This window comes from Calypte anna, chromosome 3 (genome assembly GCF_003957555.1).
Source record: "Calypte anna isolate BGI_N300 chromosome 3, bCalAnn1_v1.p, whole genome shotgun sequence".
NCBI classification, from domain to species: Eukaryota; Metazoa; Chordata; class Aves; order Apodiformes; family Trochilidae; genus Calypte; species Calypte anna.
In genome coordinates this window covers 107,673,516-107,695,469 of record NC_044246.1, presented here as the reverse complement: position 1 = coordinate 107,695,469, position 21,954 = coordinate 107,673,516, and the positions used below count along the sequence as shown (strand labels likewise).

The 21,954-nt window shown below is 40.8% G+C and overlaps 1 protein-coding gene across 1 annotated transcript in view; it reads right to left on the bottom strand.

Moving 5' to 3' along the window:
• Nucleotides 1-21,954, bottom strand: part of KLHL29 (kelch like family member 29) — a 391,937-nt gene that overhangs the window by 46,407 nt on the left and 323,576 nt on the right. The window contains exons 7-8 of the mRNA XM_030448709.1: nucleotides 9,306-9,505; nucleotides 2,750-3,009 (exon numbers count right to left, since the gene is read on the bottom strand). Coding sequence (XP_030304569.1) covers nucleotides 2,750-3,009; nucleotides 9,306-9,505 — 460 coding nt within the window. The remainder of the gene's footprint in view (nucleotides 1-2,749; nucleotides 3,010-9,305; nucleotides 9,506-21,954) is intronic.

Below are 21,954 nucleotides of genomic sequence, written 5' to 3'. Positions count from 1 at the left end.
TTTAATTACCTGCTGAAAATACATGAAGATAGAGCCTGGCCTGTCAGGCAAAGGGAGCTGGGAAGAGGGGAAATATGAAGAAAGGCCCTGGAAATTTAACTGCCAGGACTTTATTTGGGAGAGAGAAATAAAAGCAAATGGGTCACCTGAAGAATGCAGCAAGCAGGAGTCTTGGGGCTGTTTTAATTCCTGGCTAAAACCTCCCAAGCAATCCTTCCCAACAGACCCCACCAGCTGGGTGCAGAAGCAACAATCCTGCACTGTCCTACATGTGCTGTTTCCCTACCCCAAAACGTCTACAGAGACCTGAGTGAATCCATCTCACTAAACTGCGACTAAAGTCAAAATATCCATGCAGAGCTCCTGCAAAAAGGTCCCTCCTGCATTTGGTATTGCCACGGTTGCCCAGTTCTGCAAGGTTCTGAGCAGCCTGAGCATCTCACAGGAGCTTGGTCGGCTCCTGGCATGGTGGACCATGCTGCACACCAAGCACAAATTTTCATTCATCAGAAATCTTTCATTTTCATTTATCAGAAATAAGATTATTTAGGTCTATCTTCCTTCCTATCCACTGTCAGAGCTATTTGCTCCTGGGTTCTGAAAATGCAGAAGTCATTATTATAAAGACAGTACTTTTCGTGGTAAGTATGATTTCCTACTATTAGAAAATAAGTACCTATTTAACTAAGAGCTTTATAATAGATCAAGCAGTGCACAGAGTACAAAAAAGTAAGAGCTACAATTCAAAGAAACTAGTTCAGTAGTAGGATTTGGCATGAAAATAGTTATTTGCTTGATATCTTTAATCTTAATTTATTCAAGACCCTCATCTCTGGATAAATACAAATTAAAAATTAAAAGCCCTTGTAAAGCAATGCATGAAACCAAGGCACCACAGAGAAATTTGGAGAAGCAAATAAAACTGCTATAGTAAACTACAAAGGCACTGGAGAAGCAGGGCAGAGGGGATGGCAACTTAAAAATTGAAAACCAACCCAACTACAAAAGGAAAGAGAGGAGGAGATGGAAGTGGTGGCATCAGTGAGAGAGGGGCAAGAAAAAACACCACTTAAAAAAAAATAATTCTTAACATAACCACAGCAGAGTGCAGGAAGAAATATTTAAAGCAGCAATTTTGAATATGTAACCTGGACTGCCTAGTGAGTCACAAGTTTTGTGTGCAGCAGGCACACAGGCTCCTGCCACAGGAGTTCACCTCCTGTACTCCATTCCCTGGGAGTAATCCCCAAGGTTGCATCAGGTTCAGAGCTGCACAGAGCTGACTGTTGTCATCAAAATTAAAGCAAGGAGTGAAATAAAACACTGTGGTTTTCAAGGAGAGCCAAAAAGGGGCCCATTTCAGTACATCAGTGATACTGTGTAAATATTTTAGGCAATAATCTTGGGCAATACTTACTGGCATGGCCAGCACATGGAGGAGGAGGTCAGAGAGCACAACAGGTCCCCAGCACAGGGGAGCTACATCACCCCCTGGCATGGGGCATGACAAGTTTGTTAAAAGCCCTTGAGGGCTTCCACCAGGGGCCAGGGGCTGTGCTGGTGGTGGCACCAAAGGCAGCAAGGCTTGGCATGGCATGGAGTCCCCACCATCCTTAGTGCCCTTATCCTCACCCAATCACCTGCTAAGGTAGTGAATACTATTTTTCCCACTTTTCAGGTGAGGGACAGAGATGCAGCTGCCCTGGATTACATCCAGTGATATATTTAATGTCCCATTGCACATTTAGGTGCTTGAATTCCCATTGAAATCAAGAAGGTACAGCCTTTCATGACGTGAGACAGCATCAACAATGTGTGGCCAAGTATTTCCTTGAGTCCCTGTCTGGTACATGAATGACTGGACTGTCCTCCCTAAACCATCCAAAACTGACCAAGGATCAAGAGAAGCTGTCCTGGTAGGGATAAGCCAGCAACTCTGACCTCCAAAGGAAGGGATGGGGGAAAGACAGCTTTCCCCTTTTTGGGGGCTGTGTGGAGAACTGGCTTCCATAAAGGAGAGTTTTGGGGTTCAGACCACCACAATTCACTGCCCACAAAAGCCAACTTGTAAGAGCTGCACCAGAGGCAAGTGGCAGGTTTTTAAATATCACCAGGGAAGTCTTCTGGTCCCAAGGACAATCATCAGCCTCTAAACAGTAATTGCTTCTAGCATTTATCTGGAGACAGTGACAGAAAAAGTAATGCACTCAGTTTTCTGAGTCAACACCAGACTGCATAGCTCAGATGGTAGAGGAAAGGCTAACTCTAATAAATACATAATACTCAAAGGGTTATCTAAGCAGCCAATAAAGAGTCAGAATATATATATGTATTTTTTTCTGTACTGAAGTCACACTTATTCAGTATATGTCATCAAAAGAAATACAGATTTTGTGACAGATTTTTATTTCCCACTGTTACTAAAATGCATTGCCTTCTTAAAGCAGCATCTCACACAACTCTAATCCTTCCTGATTTATCTCTGACCAAGGCTGCAGCCAGTCTCTAGCTTTGTAACATGTATGTCACAAACGAGGTTTTGATTCTAAATGATCAGCTATTGGGATCAGATTTTGAAATTACAGATATATTTTTGCATAGCCTGCATTGCTTTTTTCTTGTTTTAATCTGAACTGCTCATCCCATCTCCTATGCACCCTCATGTTTAAAATTGCACAGGGATGGTTTCTATTTTAAAAGAGGTATTCTCGGGGAAGGAGCAGAGTGAGGCTGCTCAGATTATTTTTACCTGAGCTCTGATTGCAGCGTCTTTCTTAATCCACTTTATCACTGTTTCATACACCAGCTCCTCTGCTTTGGTGTTCAGGCTGTCATTGGACATGTAGGAAATAAAGTCGTCTTTTGAAATATTAAGGATCTCCTCTTGGTTTGCCACCTCTGGGAAAATCTGCAGGGCATATGCTTTGGCCATGTTGTATAGCTCAGTGCACTGCATGGCTTCGGCCATGGCTAATATTCCTAAGCAGTTGCTAGCAGTCAGCTGTTTTTCTAAAAGGAGGGAAAAAAAAAAAAAAAAAAAAAGGCAAGTGAGAATTATTAAAAGCAAGATTCACATTTTTACCAAGATAATGAAAAAAAAAAGTACCACAGACAAGCCTCCAACCCTAATTAATTTTAGGGATTTAATTAGATGCAGCACCCTGGGTTATTATGAATTGGGGTTTAAAGTACAAAAAATCAAAGTCTGTCTAACAGCTGAGCTGGGGATGGGGAGAGCAGTGCACTTTCTGAGTTTGCTTTTCATGTAAGCTCTCACAAGGCACTGGGGAAACCTACTGACATAATAGTATCTGGGGCTTCCCAAGGGAGGGGAACCCAGCCAAGAGCCTGCTGCTATTTCTCCCGCCTCCAATGTTGCTTTAAGAAACAGCAAAGATGTAAATGCCACTGCAGACACTTAAGAATAAATACAGACAGCACTGAGGACATTTCTGAGGATGCTGCAGTCACTGTATGATAATTTTTGCCCTGTTCAGCTACTAAGCTACTTCAAATAAAAAAAATAATCCTCTCCACCCCGTGTCCCCCCCCCCCCCCCCCCCCCTTTTTTTTTTCAAAGGAACTTTGTTGCTGCTGAATGTGATGACATCCCTTATGCAAAACACAGATTATACTAACGCCTTCTGTTAAATGTTGTGTAGTGGGTTTCAAAGAAAATCATGCACAGAGGAGCCAGCATTATCTCCTACCCAGCAAACAGAAGTAACAGCACAGTGTGTAGCTTTGCATTAAAAGTGTGCTGCACCATACATTCGACTGCACTTTTTTTTCCTTTTCAGCTATTTGGAAGAAAAAACCACCAATTTCAGACATTTATATGAACAACTCTAAGATTCTTCTCAGCTTTTGTTAACCAAGACACTAGTAATGGATAGAATATTACAGGACCAAGGAAAAAACAGAAAAATAACAGAAAGACAGACTACAATAGATCACAAAAGCATCGGTGCCATTGGCAGGCTTCTCAGAGGAGAAGTATATCACATTTGGTCACTGTCACATCCTTGTGCACCATTTCAGAGCACTGGACAGGCATGTGATAGCCCCATATTTCTTCAGGCAGAACCCTCATCAGATTGCTTCTGCTGGAAATGCTCAGGGATTTTTCCCTACATCCACCTTTTGCCTTCATCAGATTTACAACTTGTATGCTATCTATAATTGGCTCTTATTAAAACAGGATTATGACCTATTTATTTATTTAACCTGGCATGAGAATAGCTTTCTGGGATTTTTTGTGTGTATGTGTCTGTTTTTTTAGATTTTCTTAATCCTTTTTATTTTCTTTTAGAGATCCAGCATTCATGAAATTAGGCTATCTCATTTTGCACCAGTTGATTGTACTGACTCCAAGGAGCCCCTTTCCTCAAGCAGACTGAAGCAGTGGTTCAAGAAAAAAAAAAAAAAAGAAAAAGAACCAGAATCTTCTTCCAGGTTCTTTGATGATGTCTGTTGGCACAGTTTCATGTATACATACAGCTGGTTGTAAAAAACCAATAATATAACAAGAGATAGAGATGCCCAAAATGCTCATCACTGCTTTATCACTGCTTTGCAAACTCTCAAGTCAAAGACAAATCTGACACTGCTCCACCTTATCCTCACAGGATTTATAATAAATGTAATAATCAAGCTTGGCTCACTAAGCAGCTGTTTACTAGCAAAAGACTTGCAAGAATGTCTTCACCTTTAGGGGACTGGGTCTGCTTATACCATCCCCAGCTAAGCTTGTGGAAGAGGGTAGAAAAAGCACAGGTCATGACTGTTTTCTTCTGATCTGAATGGGGTTTTCTACCACTAATAGTGCTGGGTGACTGATGTAGCCTGGTATGCTGGTGTCCAAGAAGCTCCCACATGTCCCTTGGAGCCTCACACCTTCCTCTTCCCCAAGAACTGCCTGGTGACAGACCCAAATGATGTTATACCTGCCTCATTTGGCAAGCATCATAAAGCCACTTAGAGAGGAGTCCCAGGTAGACTGCAGACCAGGGTATGTTCAGGAGGCTGCTGATGCATTTCTTTGCACTTCATCACTTTTGATGTGAGGAGCACAACTGCAAGGCAGGCACAGTGATTTCTTCTTAAGATGAGGTCTGGCACTTGAACCAGAGGGATTTGTTACAGGGGAACAAGACAGAGGTTGAGGCAGCAGCCATAGGAGACAGCTCTCTCTGCAAAGTCTCCATCCCGTGGACACAAAGCCTCCATTTTTCACCTCTGACTCAAAACTGGGGGGCAAGACTCTTGGCTCCAGCTGCCTATGGCACAACTGAGCAATCACACTTTTATGCCTATATACTCATAAACAAATAATTCCAAGAAGCAGTCTGGTGATATTTTGGATAACAAATCAGGATGATCTGAATTATGCCTTTCCAACACCTATTACTCTTCACTGACTATAAATGGAACTTACATGGCTACTGATAGACTTCTACTATATATATATATATGTAGCTATATAATATATAGCCCATCTCAAGTAACAGCAGTTCAGGGTACTTCTAGACACTGACATGACAAAGGCAGTGAAGGACCAGCCCTGCTCTGTCTGCTCCCAAGCTGTTTTCCTTTGCACACTGACATGTTTACAGCAACTGTTGATTCTGCCACAGTGACACTGACCTTGTAGCAATACATGCTGCTGGAATTTCATCTTGAGTCCATTCAGAACATGACTGCTGACTACTAAACTATTCCCAGGGCTCAAGGACAGTTCGTAACAGACTTAGGAGCAGACTTTGGGGATATCAGATGTAATCTAGTAGGTTCTCACTGGTTTGCTACAGTGCTGGAGAGCACATTTGTCTCTATGTATGTCACAACACTGCAGATCAGCAGCTGGTATTCTCCACTTGTGCTAGATGAGATTTTGGATCCTGTGCAGAGTCATAATGAGATAATCAGCCAGGCAGACTGCTAAGACTGCACTACTCAGAGTGAGATGACTTGAGATAGCGTCAGAGATAGATGGTGTGTAGGAAGGATTACTCAGTCAGATTGCAGTAACAGGATAATGGAAGCTCAGTGGTTGATGTAAGCCCCCCTGTGTGCATTAAGTACTGTATTTGCACTTAGAGAGGCTTTCCAGATGACGACTTGATCAGTAAAATTAGCATAAAACATGCATTTCCTCATCAAACTCTATGTACAGTCTGACAGGGATCTTATTCCTCAGGTATTACCACTGGTGTCAAAAGCATGTGAAGATGGGCAAGAGGTGGAAGACTTCTGCATGCATTGATTGTCTGAAAGATTTCACTTCCTCTGTGAAAGTGTTCCTAATTCAGATATAGTTGATGCTTCAGTTTCTCCAGTGCTGGGCAGCGTCGTTCTCCAGCTGGCCCAAAATTCTCAACTGGGGGTGAGCAAAAAGAATTAGCCATAATATTTTCTCCCAACTCCATGAAGGCCTCTTGTTTCCTCAGGTGCATATGACTGCTCATGCAGGTCTCATCACTGGTCTGTCAGTTTTTTTCTCAAAGTTCCCTCTCTTTGAAAACTTTGTGCCCTTTGCTCAGGAGACTCATAAAATTCAGAGCTCCTGCCCTTTCCTCTTCTCCTCCACGAATCTAACAGGTTCCACCAACTTCTTTTGATTTATGGAAGAATGCCTCTATTTTAGCAGCAGCAGGCTGCATCATGGACCCAAAATGTGATATTTATGAATCTGAAATCCAATGTGAGCCATGACTGTGATGATGGTGTAGAACAAGTATGAAAAAAAAAACCAAAACATAACCACAAAATTCAGCCATATGGATGGAGACAATACCTATGATGTCCTGACCAGTTTGCAAACATTTGCCCAGTTATCATATGGTGCCTGCATGAACTTGTCAGCATCGTTGCATCAGTCAGCACAAAACTGTTGTAATTTCTCGTGGTTCAGACAAAAGCAGAGGAGACAGCATGTGGGGGAGAGAGAGAATGTGGCTATAATTAGCTCAGTGAAGCTGGTAAAGGAATCTCCCCTTGAAATTAAACAATTTTCCTGACAAACTTTGCAGCATGTTTCCACAAGAAAGTGCAAGTAGGTTTGGGTGCCTCTGCCCAACACTGCTGAGAGACCCAGGATAGAGAGACCCAGGATATCAGCCAGTTGTGATCCTGCTTTTATGACTGAAAAAGGACAATCTGAATCTCCCCTGAGATGGTGCTGTGCTGAACAGATCTATTAATTTAGGTCTTTTACTTCTTTTGGCCTTTTTGGACCTCCTTCCACTTCTTTCAGTGCTAAGACATGGCCACTGACGGCCACCATTTATGCAGCTGAATTCTGCAGAATTCTCCAGAAACCCTGGAGAAAAAACAGATTTTTACCATATTTTTGCTTTCTCAGGGGGAAGATGGCTGGGATGAAAGGACAAAGCCCAGCCAAAATGCCTTCCTCTAAAATTTTTAGATGGCAAATGTTCTACTATCTCTGTAGAGCAACCCCATCACAGCTATAAATAAAAATAAGCAATTACGCTCCATCAATTCTCCAAATGAGAATATGAAATTCCAGGGACTCTCCATATATCAGTGAACTTATAACCAACTCTACTATTTCATACCATAACATGGTTCACTGAATTCAAATATTAACTATCGGAAAAGAGAAATCTCACACTGATTTACTGAAATAAATGTATTTTGGTTTTGTGGATGACTCTTTAGAGATAGCACAACTTAAACACATCTCCTGTTCCTGGAAAAGTCATAAGTTCTAATCACTTAAAAGAGGTGGTGAAGGTAAGCTGGGGGAAAGCAATGGACAGAGATCTCATTTAAATTGCACAGCCAACACAGTGAGCTTGTAAAGCATAAATTTAATTTCCTCATTACCCACCTATTTGAGAAAAGACTTTTAAACTTGTGATGTATAAAAAGCTGGAAAGAAGAGACGAATACAATACCATAGGTTCTTTACTGCTGCCTGCATCACACCATTCATCTTGCCAGCAGGCCAGCTTAGCAGTGAGAATTAGCACTGTAGTGAACTGGACTCATTTAAGTTTTTTTGGTCTTTAGTTTGTTTGCTTGTTTTTTAATGAGTGCAGTATTTTCTAAGCCTCATCCTCCACACTCTGCAACTCTTGGTGGCAACCTTAAATGAGAAATGCCCAAGAAGAACCTATAGTTCATGTGGGTGGAACACATATTTGGGGTCTAGAGAAAATGATATCTCCCATGCCAAGTTGAGGAAGCCTGAATAGGCAGAAGTTGTCACAAAAAGGTACTTAGAACTTGGACATGTGAAATAAGTCATGTAAGATCAAACTCACAATTTATATTAACAGGTTTGTGTTAAGTCAGTAACTTATAAATTACTACTCTAGTTAACTGGTATTATAGCCATGGTAGTGATGGAGCAGTATGTGATATAGGCAAGAACTTGAACCAATGTATTTCCGCAGAGCTACAGTTCTGGCTTCTCTTCTGCCATGATAGAAACGGGGCTAGTTGGTTCCAGTTCAGACCAGTAAAGCTTAATTAACTGAGATGGCAACCTTAAACTGTTTTGAAATAATCTATGTTAGAAAATAGAGAAAATGCAAGGAGCTGGATGACGTGGTATTCCAGACATGAGGAATGGGCTTGTCATGCGGCCATGAGATGATAGAGGCACTGGTGATGATGTTGTTCAGAACATCTTCACTGGGGCAAACACTCCCCATGCAGGCAGCAGTTATCAGGGGCAGGCACAGATACCTCTGATCCCCATGCACCACTTTGATGACACATATCCACCAGATCAGAACTCTGTGTGAAAGAACAAACCCCGTGAACATTCAACCTGGATCAGTTCAACCAGATTGTGTTCACAAGAACATTGGACACATGAAGGATTTTCTCAGGGATGCAAGAAAATTGCAGATGCTGACTTGTCTGTGAGGTCACCTCCAATTCTTTCAGCACTTGACTGAGCTGGCCTGGTGTAGCACCCAATATTTGCTGTCACAGTTATAAGCAACCTAAGAGCTGCACTGTGGTGTCTGTGCTGTGATCAACCTCTGTGAAACAAAATGTCATGATGCCAAGTATCAGCCAAGATTCAGGAAAGTCTAAGATGTGACAGCAGCTGCCCCTCAAATAACAAGCTACACTTTGCTAGATTATTTTCCACTGATCACCATGTTGGAATTTTGAATTCAAATCTCAACCAAAATAAACACTGGGTTCTGATTTTATTATCTTTAATAGTGAGTTTCCTAATTATATCTTAATGGTCTTTAGAAGGAAGGCTTCGAAACCATAAAATAACATCTTAAAACCTCAGTAGATGGAGTGATTCTTACCTAGAAATGAAACGCAGACTTTACAGAAAGTATGAAACTGGAACTTGCTGGCAGCTTCCAGTAGGGTTTTTGCATTGGCTGAATCTATGATCAAAGAACCTGTATAAACAAACTCCAGGAGTAACTCCAGGACATCTGCAGTGAGGTTGGACATGGCCAGTTCCAGCTTCTCTCCACTTCTGTTACTGTCTCGTGGTGACCTGGTAACAGCAGACAATTAAATTATGGACATGACACCATCCCCGTTTTGTTGGCATTTATTGATTAGTGAGGGCTAGAAAATCGCTTTGCACCTCATTATATTTCTCCATTATTTTTGTTTACGGAACTGAAGAATATGAATTTTAAAATAACTGAACTTAATAACTTTAACTGCATCTGAAAGAGAAGAGTCTTAAAGCAAATCTTACAAAAAAAATCTGTTTATTGCTACTTTGCATTTTCATGCAAAAACAGTTGCAAAAGAAAAGGAAAGAAAGAAAAAGAAAAAATGAATGAGCCAACATTAATGAAAATGAAGAACAAGATTAGCTTTCAAAGGGAAACAATACATTTTAACATCTTGGTTAACATCTCATCTGCTGTGCATAATATAACTGTTAAGGAAAAAACACTCTCCAATTTCAAGAGAAAAGGTCATCTACTTTTTCAGGAATCCAGTACTGGAATAATTTTAAATGTCATGTGCATTTAAAGATACATTAAAGACCTTTTCATGAAAAATAACAATAATAAATATTAATTTCTGTTTATTTTGAACTTCTCAGTATGGTCTATTGAAGTATAGGTATGATAGATATAATATGAATATACAGACGGCCATATAAGAAAACCACATTTGTGCTTATTCTAAAAATCTATTGTTCCCTTTTAGGCACTAAAAAAAGGAAGCCCCTCATGGCAATTGCTTTGAAAACTGAATACAAGACAAGATAGACAGACAAAATGGTTAGAGCAAATAAGGGAAAGGGGGGAAAACAACAACCAGCTCTGCCACAGGAAGCCAGCAGCCATCCTCTAGGAGTTTCATGACTGTGGCCTATGGTTTTTCCTGCATGAAGTGCTGAACAATTTGGGGATCAAGGTATCTCCTGCATTTGAAGTGTGGATTAGTGCTTGTGAAATTATTGGACAAAAAGAAAATTATACTGAATTAAAGTAAGGGCCCAGTTCTTAATGCATGGTTGGCTGATGTGTCTGCAACACTAAAAACAGGTCACACCTGAAAGACAAAAATGATGATAAATTTGGTAACATCAAGGAGGGGAGGGGAAATCTGTTGGAGTAAGAAAATAAACTCTTTTAATGGTTAGGACCATCCAGCACCTTCTCAAAGAAACATGAGCTTCTCCTAGTCACTGGACAGTCAACGTCTGCTCGCTCCAACTCTGCTGGAGTACTCGCAAAAGCCATCGCACGATTGACACAAACCCCACATATGATGCTGCAGGACTGTGGCATGGACTGGTCAAAGCATCACCATCCACAGGCAAAATCAGATTGAAGCCTGAGCAAGAACACTACCAACCTCTTGGATTCACAAAGCTGCTTGGAAAGGTGATGGTCAGACCCCTACTACCATAATGGAGGAAAAATAAACAACACAGGAGGTTCAGTTTTCTTCCTTCACAACACCCCTACCCCACCCACCTCAAGACCCCTAAAATCATTTGGGGAAATGCTTAGAATTCGCAGTGGTCTGCCATTGACTACCCCTGCTCAGGTCAAGGGCACAGCTTTAATTCACACAAATATTTTCAGGAAAAAATATTTAAAAAGATTTCATTTTTCTACTGAGAGTTTTTGGATGGTGTCCATTAGCACAATGGAAGAGCATCTAGATTTCATATCCTTCTCTAGAGGTAGTGAACAAGGGTCAGCCCCACTCACATAAAGAGATAGAGGCACAAGGAGTCAAAATCCCTTGCCTGCAATCACAAAGTCAGGGGCAAAGCAATGAACTAAACCTCAAGTTTTTATTCTAAATATTGGACTATCCCTTTGGATAGGAATACAGGTGTGTTTGATCCTGTTCTGCAAGCAGATGGATAAGAACACATATTGACCATGATACCATGGTACCTCGTATGTACAGATGTGCATCCTACCCAGAATCCTTATGCTTTATCACACCACAATGTTCTTTTGGAGCTCTTGCATGTGGATTCAATTTTGCACTTAGCACAGGAAACCTCAGGTGTCAAAACAGAAGAGCTGCCATTTCCTAGATCTTCAAAAAACCCTGCTGTTTATTTTTTCATTCTCACACTCACATATGAACAACATTCCCCATATCTGCTTTATCTCCAGTTGTGCACACACTCTGTGCTGCACTCTGGGCTACCAAGGTACCTCTAGGTACTGATATAATTCTGTCCGAGTTGATTCCAGAAGTAATTTGTACCTGACAGTGAGTTCATATTCAGGAAGGTTGGTTAATCAGGATATTGCCTAAAATTTAAGTGAGATTGGAGGTCCATGGCAAGTGACAGGATCAGGCTCTTTGCACTGTGGGAAGATCCACTGTAAGTAATTATTAATTTAAAGTCACTAATTGCACTGTGCTGGCAAAGGCTGTGGGAATAGCTGTGCATGACCTGGTAGGAATCACTCATTCTTTCCCAGTGCAGAGATGAGGAGGCACAAAGGAAAGGATGATGTGACACCACTGTCAGCATAGACACACACCCATGATAGCAACAACTGCAAGCTGCTATTTTTCAGAATAATTAATTAATAATCTCTTTTACTTTGTAATACACCAAGCAATAAACTGCTGTTGGCAATTGATTAAATGCCAAAGAAAAGTTAAGGTGTTTAATCAATCACTAGAGCCACTTACAGCAAGTATAATACAAAGCTACAGAGATTATTGATATTACACAATGAGCCAGAAATGGGAAAGAAAATTATCCCTACTCCTTCCTCTGCAATGCCTTGGATGTGTTCTGCTGTTTTGCTTGCACTTTCTAAGCAGTGAGCACTTTGGCTCCACGTCTAGCTGGACAAAATCACAGAATCACAGCATTGTCCTGGTTGTAAAACACTAAGATCACAGTGTCCAACCATCAATATCACCCTTAATAAAATAAATAAAATATATTTATCAATATCTGTATCACACTGTTTACTAGAGCATGTCCTGAAGTGCCTCATCTACAAGTTTTTTAAATACTTCCAAGGGATGGCAGTTCCACCACCTCCCTGGGCAGTATGTTCCAGTGCATGACTATCTCAGTAAAGAAATTGTGCTGATATCAAGTCTAAATCTCCCCTGGTGCAGCTTCAGGCCATTTCCTCTGTTTTATCATTATTCACTTGAGAGAAGAGGACAAATACTAAGAGCAGGCTTGATTCAGCCCACACAGGGCAATCACAGCCACCCTGATTTCCATGCTGGGGATCTGCCCTGGTGCAGGCTGAAGAATGGGCAGGAAACTGGTTGAAGCAGGTCCTAATGAATCAAAAATGAGTGCTGGAAGGGAGAAAAATAATGTGGGTTGATGTGATTGAAGTGGGAAATGCCATAGATTTCTTCTCAAAACAATTTTATTGAATCAGGTTGTGGAATTCTCCTTCCAGCCTCACTAAAACTTTGTGTTTTCCTTGGTTCTGAACATATTGGAATATCAATATGCTCTGTGTGGTTACAGTTCATCTATTTGGGACTGTGCTTTCACTCAGCTACTCGAGAGGAACTGCAATAGTGGCTAAACTGCATGACAAGACATGCAGTGGATTGGGGAAAATGTATATAACTGTACCCCAAATAACTCATCCTATAGCACCTCAGGAGGAGTTCTGTCAGTGGCATCAGTAGATGCAAACATTTAGGAAAGTCTGTGCTTGGAAACACACTGACTTCTTGCCTTACGAGCTGGGAAAAGACACAGCTCTGCCTGGTATATACATGCCTGTTCCCAGACTCCTGGCACAAACCTGGGATATTTTGGGGAGGGAGGGCCTGCCTGCTTCCTCTTTCAGTCTCACTTGAAGGCAGGCAATGTACACTTATTGTCCACGGACATCATTAAATGTGGCATATTCTGCTATTTGCCCTGCGAACTCTAAAGTTTAAACAGAATGATGTAATTTTATTGGCCTTGTAATCATTGCTCATATTATAAAGGTCACACATTTCACATTGTGGCAGAAAATCAATAGCTCGCCCAACGGCCTCTGGGGGAAAAAGTTTTGCTTCTGAAGAATAATATATAATAAACAATTTTAGTCCATACTTTATCATGGCTGTAATCTTGGAGAATAGCTACAGTAAAAATCTGGCAATGGCTGATATATAAACTCATTAAAATTAGGAAGTGATTTAGAACAGGACTTTTAAAAAGATTTATCTTGAGCTAAACAGCAAAGAGGGTTGTTTAGGTCTACATTTAAACATGCTCCAAGAGCTCTTTAACAGTTTAATTTTATGGTAACTGCTGGGGAATTCTTTCAGATTTACAAATCACGTATTTCTCCAGCAAGGTGATAGACCTGAACCTGCAGATAAACAGGAACAGAAGATACACTCTGAATGGGTAAGGGGGGAGTTACTGGAAAATATTTTGTATTGTCTGGAATAATTAGGTCTGGAAAAATAAAGGCAAGGCCTTTGAACATACTCTGGCTACTTATCCTTCAACTTAATTACTTAAACCAGAGAAGACAAAGGCACAGGGAACCTTTTAAAGCAAACAATGGCTCGACTATGCTGCCAAATAACAAATCAGAACTGGTGTCCCTTTCTCTTAACTAATCTATAGAAAAGGGCTACACTGTTTAAATACTGATAGCAGGAAAAATCGCCCTAAAACCTCCTCCACTCACCCATGAGTGGAACTGCTAAAGGAAAAAGTAGAGAACTTTACATTTTTTGCATTCATTTGTCCTTGAAAATAATTTCTGTACAGGTAATAACACACAGACAAGAATCAGCACTAGTGTTTTCATGCTTAGCAGAGATGCAACTGAGTTTTCTGCACCTTGAGTTCTAAATCTTTGCTTTCTCCCTGCATTCAACACATTTATGTAACAGAACTTCTGTGTGATTCAGTTCAAACCACTTAATAGTTAGTGCAATGCCTTGATTTACAAAGCTGCACTTAAGAGCTTGGCTAAAATAGCTGAGTAAGTGAAACACCTCTAGTACATCAATTCATCAATTTCTGGACAGTGCTACCACCTCTAATTCAGGTTTCCCTCATGGTTTGGATGCACTGCCTTTAACGGGCTTACAACATTATTTTGACTGACTAATGGTTTGGCTACAGCCTCACTCAATTTTAGATCAAATACAAAAAGCTACCTATACCCAGTACAGATGCCAGCCAACTCTCTGTTTACAAGCTATAGTCACAAAGTCAAAACAAATTCTGGATGTTCAAAGTGGAGCCATCTGCACAGAATAAACATGAAAAATGTGAGACAGTTTATGTTAATGTACATTACTGTCTAGGAACAGTTGGTTTAGCTTCCTCCCAGCCTGCCTGCTTGGGAACAGGAGGACTGACAGAGTTTGTGACACCTATTTACATTCAAAACCATATGACTCACTGCTGCAGACTCAAAGGTATGACGTATATTCAAGATCTGTGCTCCAACAGAGTACTGAAATAAATTATTATCTTTTAAAATAAAGACTCGTTCAGAATTATAATTTCTGTTCTTTCCTCAGCCACGTGGGACTCGCTGTGTGTCCTTTTCTTTTGCCTCTCCAAAGGCATCATTTCTGCTTGTGAACAGAGAGTTTGCCACCATTACCTGCATCTCTCCACAGGACACAATGGCAAAGGGCTAGCTCCAAAATACAGTGCCAGGTTTGTACATATTATAATTGGAATTTATGTCTAACAACTAGGGAAGCAGACGTTCTAGTAGTGTAATTAAAAAATTGCTATCTTTGACTACCTGTTTCTCAGGATCTCATGCAAGGCTGAAAATCGAATATCCTGCACTAAAAGCACATGCTTGAGCTAATGGAAGGCTATGAGACTGCTGGCACACGGGTGGGAGCCCCAGCTCCACCCTTGTCTCAGGCATCTGAAGCCCCAATTTTGGGGCTGGTCCCTCCCTGCAATGTCCCACAGCCCAACTGCACTCCAGCTTCTTCACTTGATGCTCTCCCAAGATCTGCCCCATCAGCTCGATGCTGATTGCCCTGGCTTCCTTTCTTCATTGGGAACACAAATGTTTGCCCTCCATTAATTACCTTCCCATTCCACTAAACCAAAATATTTGCTGCAAAGATAGAACAGCAACAACAACAAAAAAATCACCAACCAAATGAAATGGCTTTGTTCCCTGGATAGTGTTTTGGTCTCTAGAAAACAGGAAACCCAAGATTTTTATGTAAGACGAAGCACTCAAACGAAGAGAAGCTACTTCTTTTTGTCTCTGTCAAATTATTTTGATTAACAAAGAAAGGACTCCACACTGGGATAGGCAGCTTCTCATGAGGCTTAAGAGTCTGTTAGCTATGTGCTCATTAAAAACTCCTACTCCAGTCTATACAGTTTTGACTAAACACCTTATTACTGTGGAACGCAATCCTTTAAGCATTGAAATGCCAGAGGCTGCTACGTTGTTGCATCTAAACTGTCCACTATTTGACTTTTCATCAGCTTCAGAGCTATTAATAGTTCAGAGTCCACATGTCTGTTTATCTTGGGAGAAGCAAGCAGGAAACAAGTTATATTATAGCTAACCTTCAACTCTGAACAGAACAGACATGACACTCTACATGGAAAGTGGTATTTCATACGAAAGAGCTTGATTTATCATAATTACACACTCATGAGATATAAAAGCACAGGTGCCCAACCATACCAACATACATTTCCATGATACACTCACTGAGACGCATGTGTTACTCAGGTAACAGGTTATTTACTGAGTTATCCAAGTTTATGCAGCTGCAAGGTAATCAATCATGTAAATGATGACAGGAGGAGACATTTATAGAGCAACATCACTGCAATATGTATGTCATAAGGCACTGAATGTTCTTTTAAATAGGATTTTAGAAAAAATAAATTATATAGTAGCATTGCTTCTCCTTTGGAATTATTTTATCAGCTCACAATGTATTAACTTGCAAATCTCTGCCTCTGTTATACTATCCTGTAGATAAATATTATCTTTGAGCCTCAGCCACTATCCATCTGTCTCATGAGAGATGAAAACATATACTCTAATGGTGCTATTGTACAATTATGATAAAGAACTAGTAAAATCACAAGATTAAATAAATTACATTGTTTAAACACAGGCTTGCAAATTTGTCATGAAAGTTCACCTGACCAGCAAATCCTTTTGCTCACTTTTTATACCACGATGTTGATACAAATAATGCTCCTTGTTCCAGACAAATAAAATTTGGCAAGACACTAGTATAACTTATTAGGCTCAAATGCTGCCAGTTTGCACCTGCTCTATCAGAAGAAAATCAGGCAAATTAATGGCTGTGGGCTCAAGCATGCACTGGCAGCTCTGGCTAATTCACCATCACAGAAATGATCATTACAAACACAGATGAGCAACGGGATTAACCGCAAATGCTTTTGTTCACGGACAGCATGGCCAGAATAAAATAAAACAAACAAAAGAGCCATGTCTCCTATATATCCTTAATGCTATTCACTAAGGGAAGAGAATCTAATTGCTCTTTGGACTGTTTCTAAAGGCGAGGATCAGTGGCAGCCTGTAATGCTGTAGTGTGGGAGATGACTGCTGGAGGCACAAATCTGCCTCCCTGCTGAGATTTAAGGAAGATGAGGAGTTTGAAGATGCTGGTTTAAATGGCTTGCAAGTGAATGAAGAAGTGAATAGTCAGTGCCTTTGGAAGAACAACATTTCATGACCTGGGTTTTTGCAAAGGACTGATAATAAACAAGTGGAGAAGTAAAAAAAAAAAAATGGGCCAACTTATTAACAGCATGGGATCTAACTTGTTTGCAAGTATCTCTGGAAGCCTAATTCAGCAAATACGTGGCAAAGTAGCCTGGGGCGAGAGCAACTAATTGTTAAAAGTAAATAAAAGTGCAAGGAGGTTCTGGTGGACTATATGGGAAGGATGATTAAAAAAAAATGACAGAATAAAAAAAATTATTCTCATCCAACTTAAAACTTACACTCTTAAATAACTCATATCTGATTTGTTTTAATGATATTTATTACACCATCAAAAATCAGCTGAGCAGAGAGCTAGCCTTATGCAGCTAATAAATCTGTTTCTTAGGAATGTGTTGAAATTTATACAAGTAATTATCTAGGTAAGTCTATCCAAGGCTTTCTCATCATTGCAATGTCTAGAGGGAAAACAATAATAAAATAATGATAACCACAATTATTATTTATTACTACTACTATGATTATGGTAGTGCCCAAAGATCCCAATCAGCATTTCAGTAATTAGAATTAATTCTGTCAGGCACTGGTTCTATCTCACTCAGCTACAGGGCATTGCTGCTGCTTTACCACCACATACATAGAGCCAGCCTGTGCTCTGGACATCAATGACAAGAAATATATTGCATCAACTATGGCCACAGTATATGCACGGAAGGGCAGGTAGCTCTTCTCACTCCATCAATCCTGCCCTGCCCACCCCACCCCACAGAACTGCTTGGAGTATTTGAGTTACTGAAGCTCAGTGCTATGCAGGCAAAAAAGGGTGGGAAGATCATGATCTGACTTGACCATAACCTGGTTGTATTAACTCAAATTCATTCTCCCAATCCAGGAGTGGCTAATCTTTGATGATTTAACTGAAAGGAAGTGAACTGCTGATCCCTGGAGCAACCTGGTAGCACATCGGAGTTGGGAGATTTGATTACCCTCATTTTAGGGCAAGACTTGCTTTTGAAAGTGGCCCCAAAATGACAGCTTTCAAGAACACAGCTCCAGTTTCTATGCCGTGGAAGTTTTTTTCATTGTCTTTGATCCATTTAGCTTGAACTGCACCTCGTTAGATAACTGTTCCCTTTCACCCCTAAATTTCAACGCAGTCAAGCTTAGACAGGGCTGTGAGATGTAAGTAAATACAGGAAGGTCACCACACTGGCATCTTAAGAGTGGTTGTATGACAGCTGCATGGCTTGCAGATAGGTCTAGCCAGAGCAAGAGAGGTGATTACTCTGTCATTTCTTGGATAAGATTCACAGGATCTGTAGTTCTGTCTCGAAATTATGTGAGTGTGAAGTCCAAACTACAGAAAATAGAGATGCTGTCAATGAGGGAGAAGAGTGAGAGGTTAAGTGATTTTGCTCAGTGCCTCTGAAAGCTGCAGCCATTACGAGGCAGAGGCTTAATTTGTGCACTACAACTCAAGGCTTGAAAAGGAGCCCTTTCTCTCCTTCTCACCACTCTTTTTCTTCAGAGCAGGGCACACTGATCCATCCCTCATTTCAGAGCCAGCATCCAGCCCAATCCATGGACACTCCCACAGATTCACAACCCCCCCCAGTCCATGGCCCTGCTTTCCAGGCTGGAAATAGCTGGGCTGGGATGCCTGCTCTGGGCTTTGTGGCATTTCCTTAGCCTGGCAGCCCAGCAACACCACTGAATATTTGTAAACTGCAGTTCATTTACGTAGAAGACCATGAGCTTCTGCTTGATGAAAACGTGTTTTCCAAAGCCTGGCAGCTGCAAAATTTGAAACCCAGCAGGCAGCTCCGACAGGCAGGTGGGAGTGTGGCTGCTGGGCTGGGCAGAGAAAGTGAAGTGTGCTCACGGAAAGGGGCCACCAAAACCAGAAAGCTGTCTCCTCTGCCAGGATTTTGTGCCCAACACGCAGCAATTATTGTCTATTGTTTAAGAAAAAAATGTCACCCATAGCATAATTTACACCTGCACCCTGGAAGTAAAGGGTGTTGAATATTTTTTACTTCCATTCTCACAGGCTCCTTTAAATGGTTCTGCAGAAACTGTCTAGGCACAATACACCTCTCCCGGCACCTGAAACAAACATCTCATTTTTAACTCCTTATTTTTGTGTTTCTGAAGAAATGTTATAATTTGTTGCTACATTCATTCTGTTCTAGAATGTAGAGGAAGCATGCAGATACAGAAATGCTGCCTGTTCCCCTCCTGGAGTAACAAGAAAGGTTCTTAATAAGCAGAAAAACACAAAGGGGTCACTAAGAGTAGATTTTTCTTTCATCTGCTATTTCTCATTTTGGGCTTTTTACAACGTAAACACAAACCAGACAGTCTGTTTTCCAGACACCTAAATGCTTTTGCAGTTTTGTCAGACAGTTTCAGATGGATAGCGGCAGGTTTCTCTGTCTTGCATCCAAATGTTGCCTTTCCACACAACGGTGTAAAATGCAGAATGACATCTCTGTCTTCAGGGTAGATGTAAAGCAAAAGGAATTTGGTCTTCTCACCCTAAACACTTCACTTATCCCTGTCCTGCCTTCAAGACCTAAGAGAGTATATACACAACCTTATTTTAGGGGGAAAAAAATTAAAAATCTGAATACTTACAAAAAGAGGAAATGTATTGTGGAAAAGCACTTTGGCCAAGAACTCATTACCACTGCTCCTTAAGGAGAGTGAACACGGAGTTGCCAGATTACACTGCATTAAAAATGCTTGCTTCTTATTGACTGAATCTCTTTGTGTGACTTTATGCTGCTCTGTGCTAGTGGAATTAGGCAGCCAGGATGACTTTGAAATCAGAAAGCATGGTTAAAATCAAATCTTGAAAAAACAAAGCTCACAGGACAGGATCTGTGTATCTTTAATAACTGACTACAGAGAAATTAAACTAAAGTCTGACTATAAAAGCCAGTATTTTGGTCAAAAATAGACTTTTGTGTGAGGTGCTTCCTACTATTATTGTTGCATTTGGTATATATTCCAGCACTTTGGGTTGTATTAAAAAGAAGAAAGTAGCAAATTAAAATGTTCCTGTGAAACTCCCTTTGTTACAAAAATATCACATTCAATTTATTCAGCAGCTGTATTTGTCTATCCCAAACGCAGCTGGAGAAAAATGATGCCTCTTCATGGGATTTCCCGTTCCTTCCTTCCTTCCAGAACACACACGACTTCCAGCATTTCTTCTAGGGCAGATACAAAGACACAGAGCTCATTTCTCTCCTCCCTCGTATCAAGAAGCTTCAGCTTTTTTAAAAATAAGCTATTTAAAGAATAAAATCTGTGCTCTGAGAGATGGGTGTTTTAGCAATAGTTTTTTAGAGTTTTTTTCTTTCTTTCTGTGTACACATATAAGCAGATGCATGTGACACTCAGACAAACACTACTTTCTGGAAGGAATCACTCATGTACTTGCAACAACTACAAATCAGGTGTCTTATCACAGCTAGGTGATTACCCTTCTCTCTGGACAATGAAAAATGAGCTCTTCCAGAAAGAAAATCATGGTATTTATCATAAGGTGGGATTAATCACCCTGTGTACATTTCCATCTTCCTTTACTACTGCAGAGGAACCATAGATAACCAGCTCAGGCTGGCCCCCTGAAGGAAGCCCTGTAACACCCATCCTAACTTTATAGTCTAGGCAGATCACTTCAGCTCTATTAACAGTGAAGAGGGATGGTCTCCTTTATCTCTAGCTTAGACACCTGTTTTATGCTAACAGGACCTGCCTCCTGGAGAAGGTTGTGTCCCTCTCTGTAGAGGGACTATGGCAGCAGGCTAAAAAGTGAGGTGGTTAAACTAACCCTGCATGAGATGTCAACCTTGTGCCTAAAGGTTGGCTGAGTAACAGTAAGAGGTAAGAACATCTTGCTCCAGAGGGATCTACTACCTGTGTGGGCACAGGTACCTGAATTAGGAGACAAGATTTCTTCTGGAAACCTTCAGGCTGCTTCTCTTCATTGTCTGTAACATAAATTAGGCCTTTGCTTTGGGAAGGCTGATTTCTTAAGCATCTAAAATCTAGTTGTGAATTAGAGGCCAAAGTCAGGCAGACTGGAAGCAACTGTGGTTTGAAATACACTTTAAATACATTGCATTTAGGGGACAGAATGTTATCTCATCTGCTATTCATCATTCATTTTTTCCTGAAGATGTATTCTGCAGTAATCCTGGATGGGTCATTGTTTGAAGAAGCTGACTAAATGTAATTACCCTAAGTGCAGATGAAGTAGATCAACTCCTCTATTTGTTCTGTGCCCAAAGGAGCAAGACATAAGGCCAACTATTCAGCTCCATACCTGTCCTAGAGTAGGCTCAAATGTTCAACAGAAAAAAGAACATGCTTTAAAGGGGATTTCACAAAGAGAATCCTCACACTGTACAAGTATCTTTACTATTAGTGTAAAATAGTTCCTGAAGTAATTAGCAACAGCCCCACAGCCCCTGAGGCTACTGCAATATGTCCTTCTGCATGACCAGCCTTGGATGTGAAGCCATCTTCACACATCCCTATCTCTCCTGTATCCCTCTCATTCTTCCCTTCGTGGGCACAATCAAGTGGAATGGATGTCAGTAACATTTCACACCTGCTATTCCTAATACAGTTAATCCTTTTTGGATGATTTTGCACTTGGAAGGACCAATGCTGCTGTTGGGAGGGAGATGAAAGTGAAGTCCTGGCTTAAGCCTGAATGCTGCACAGCTCCTGATGAGGACTGGTTAACTCATTTCAAAGAGCACAGTTCTTGGTACAGTGCTGATCT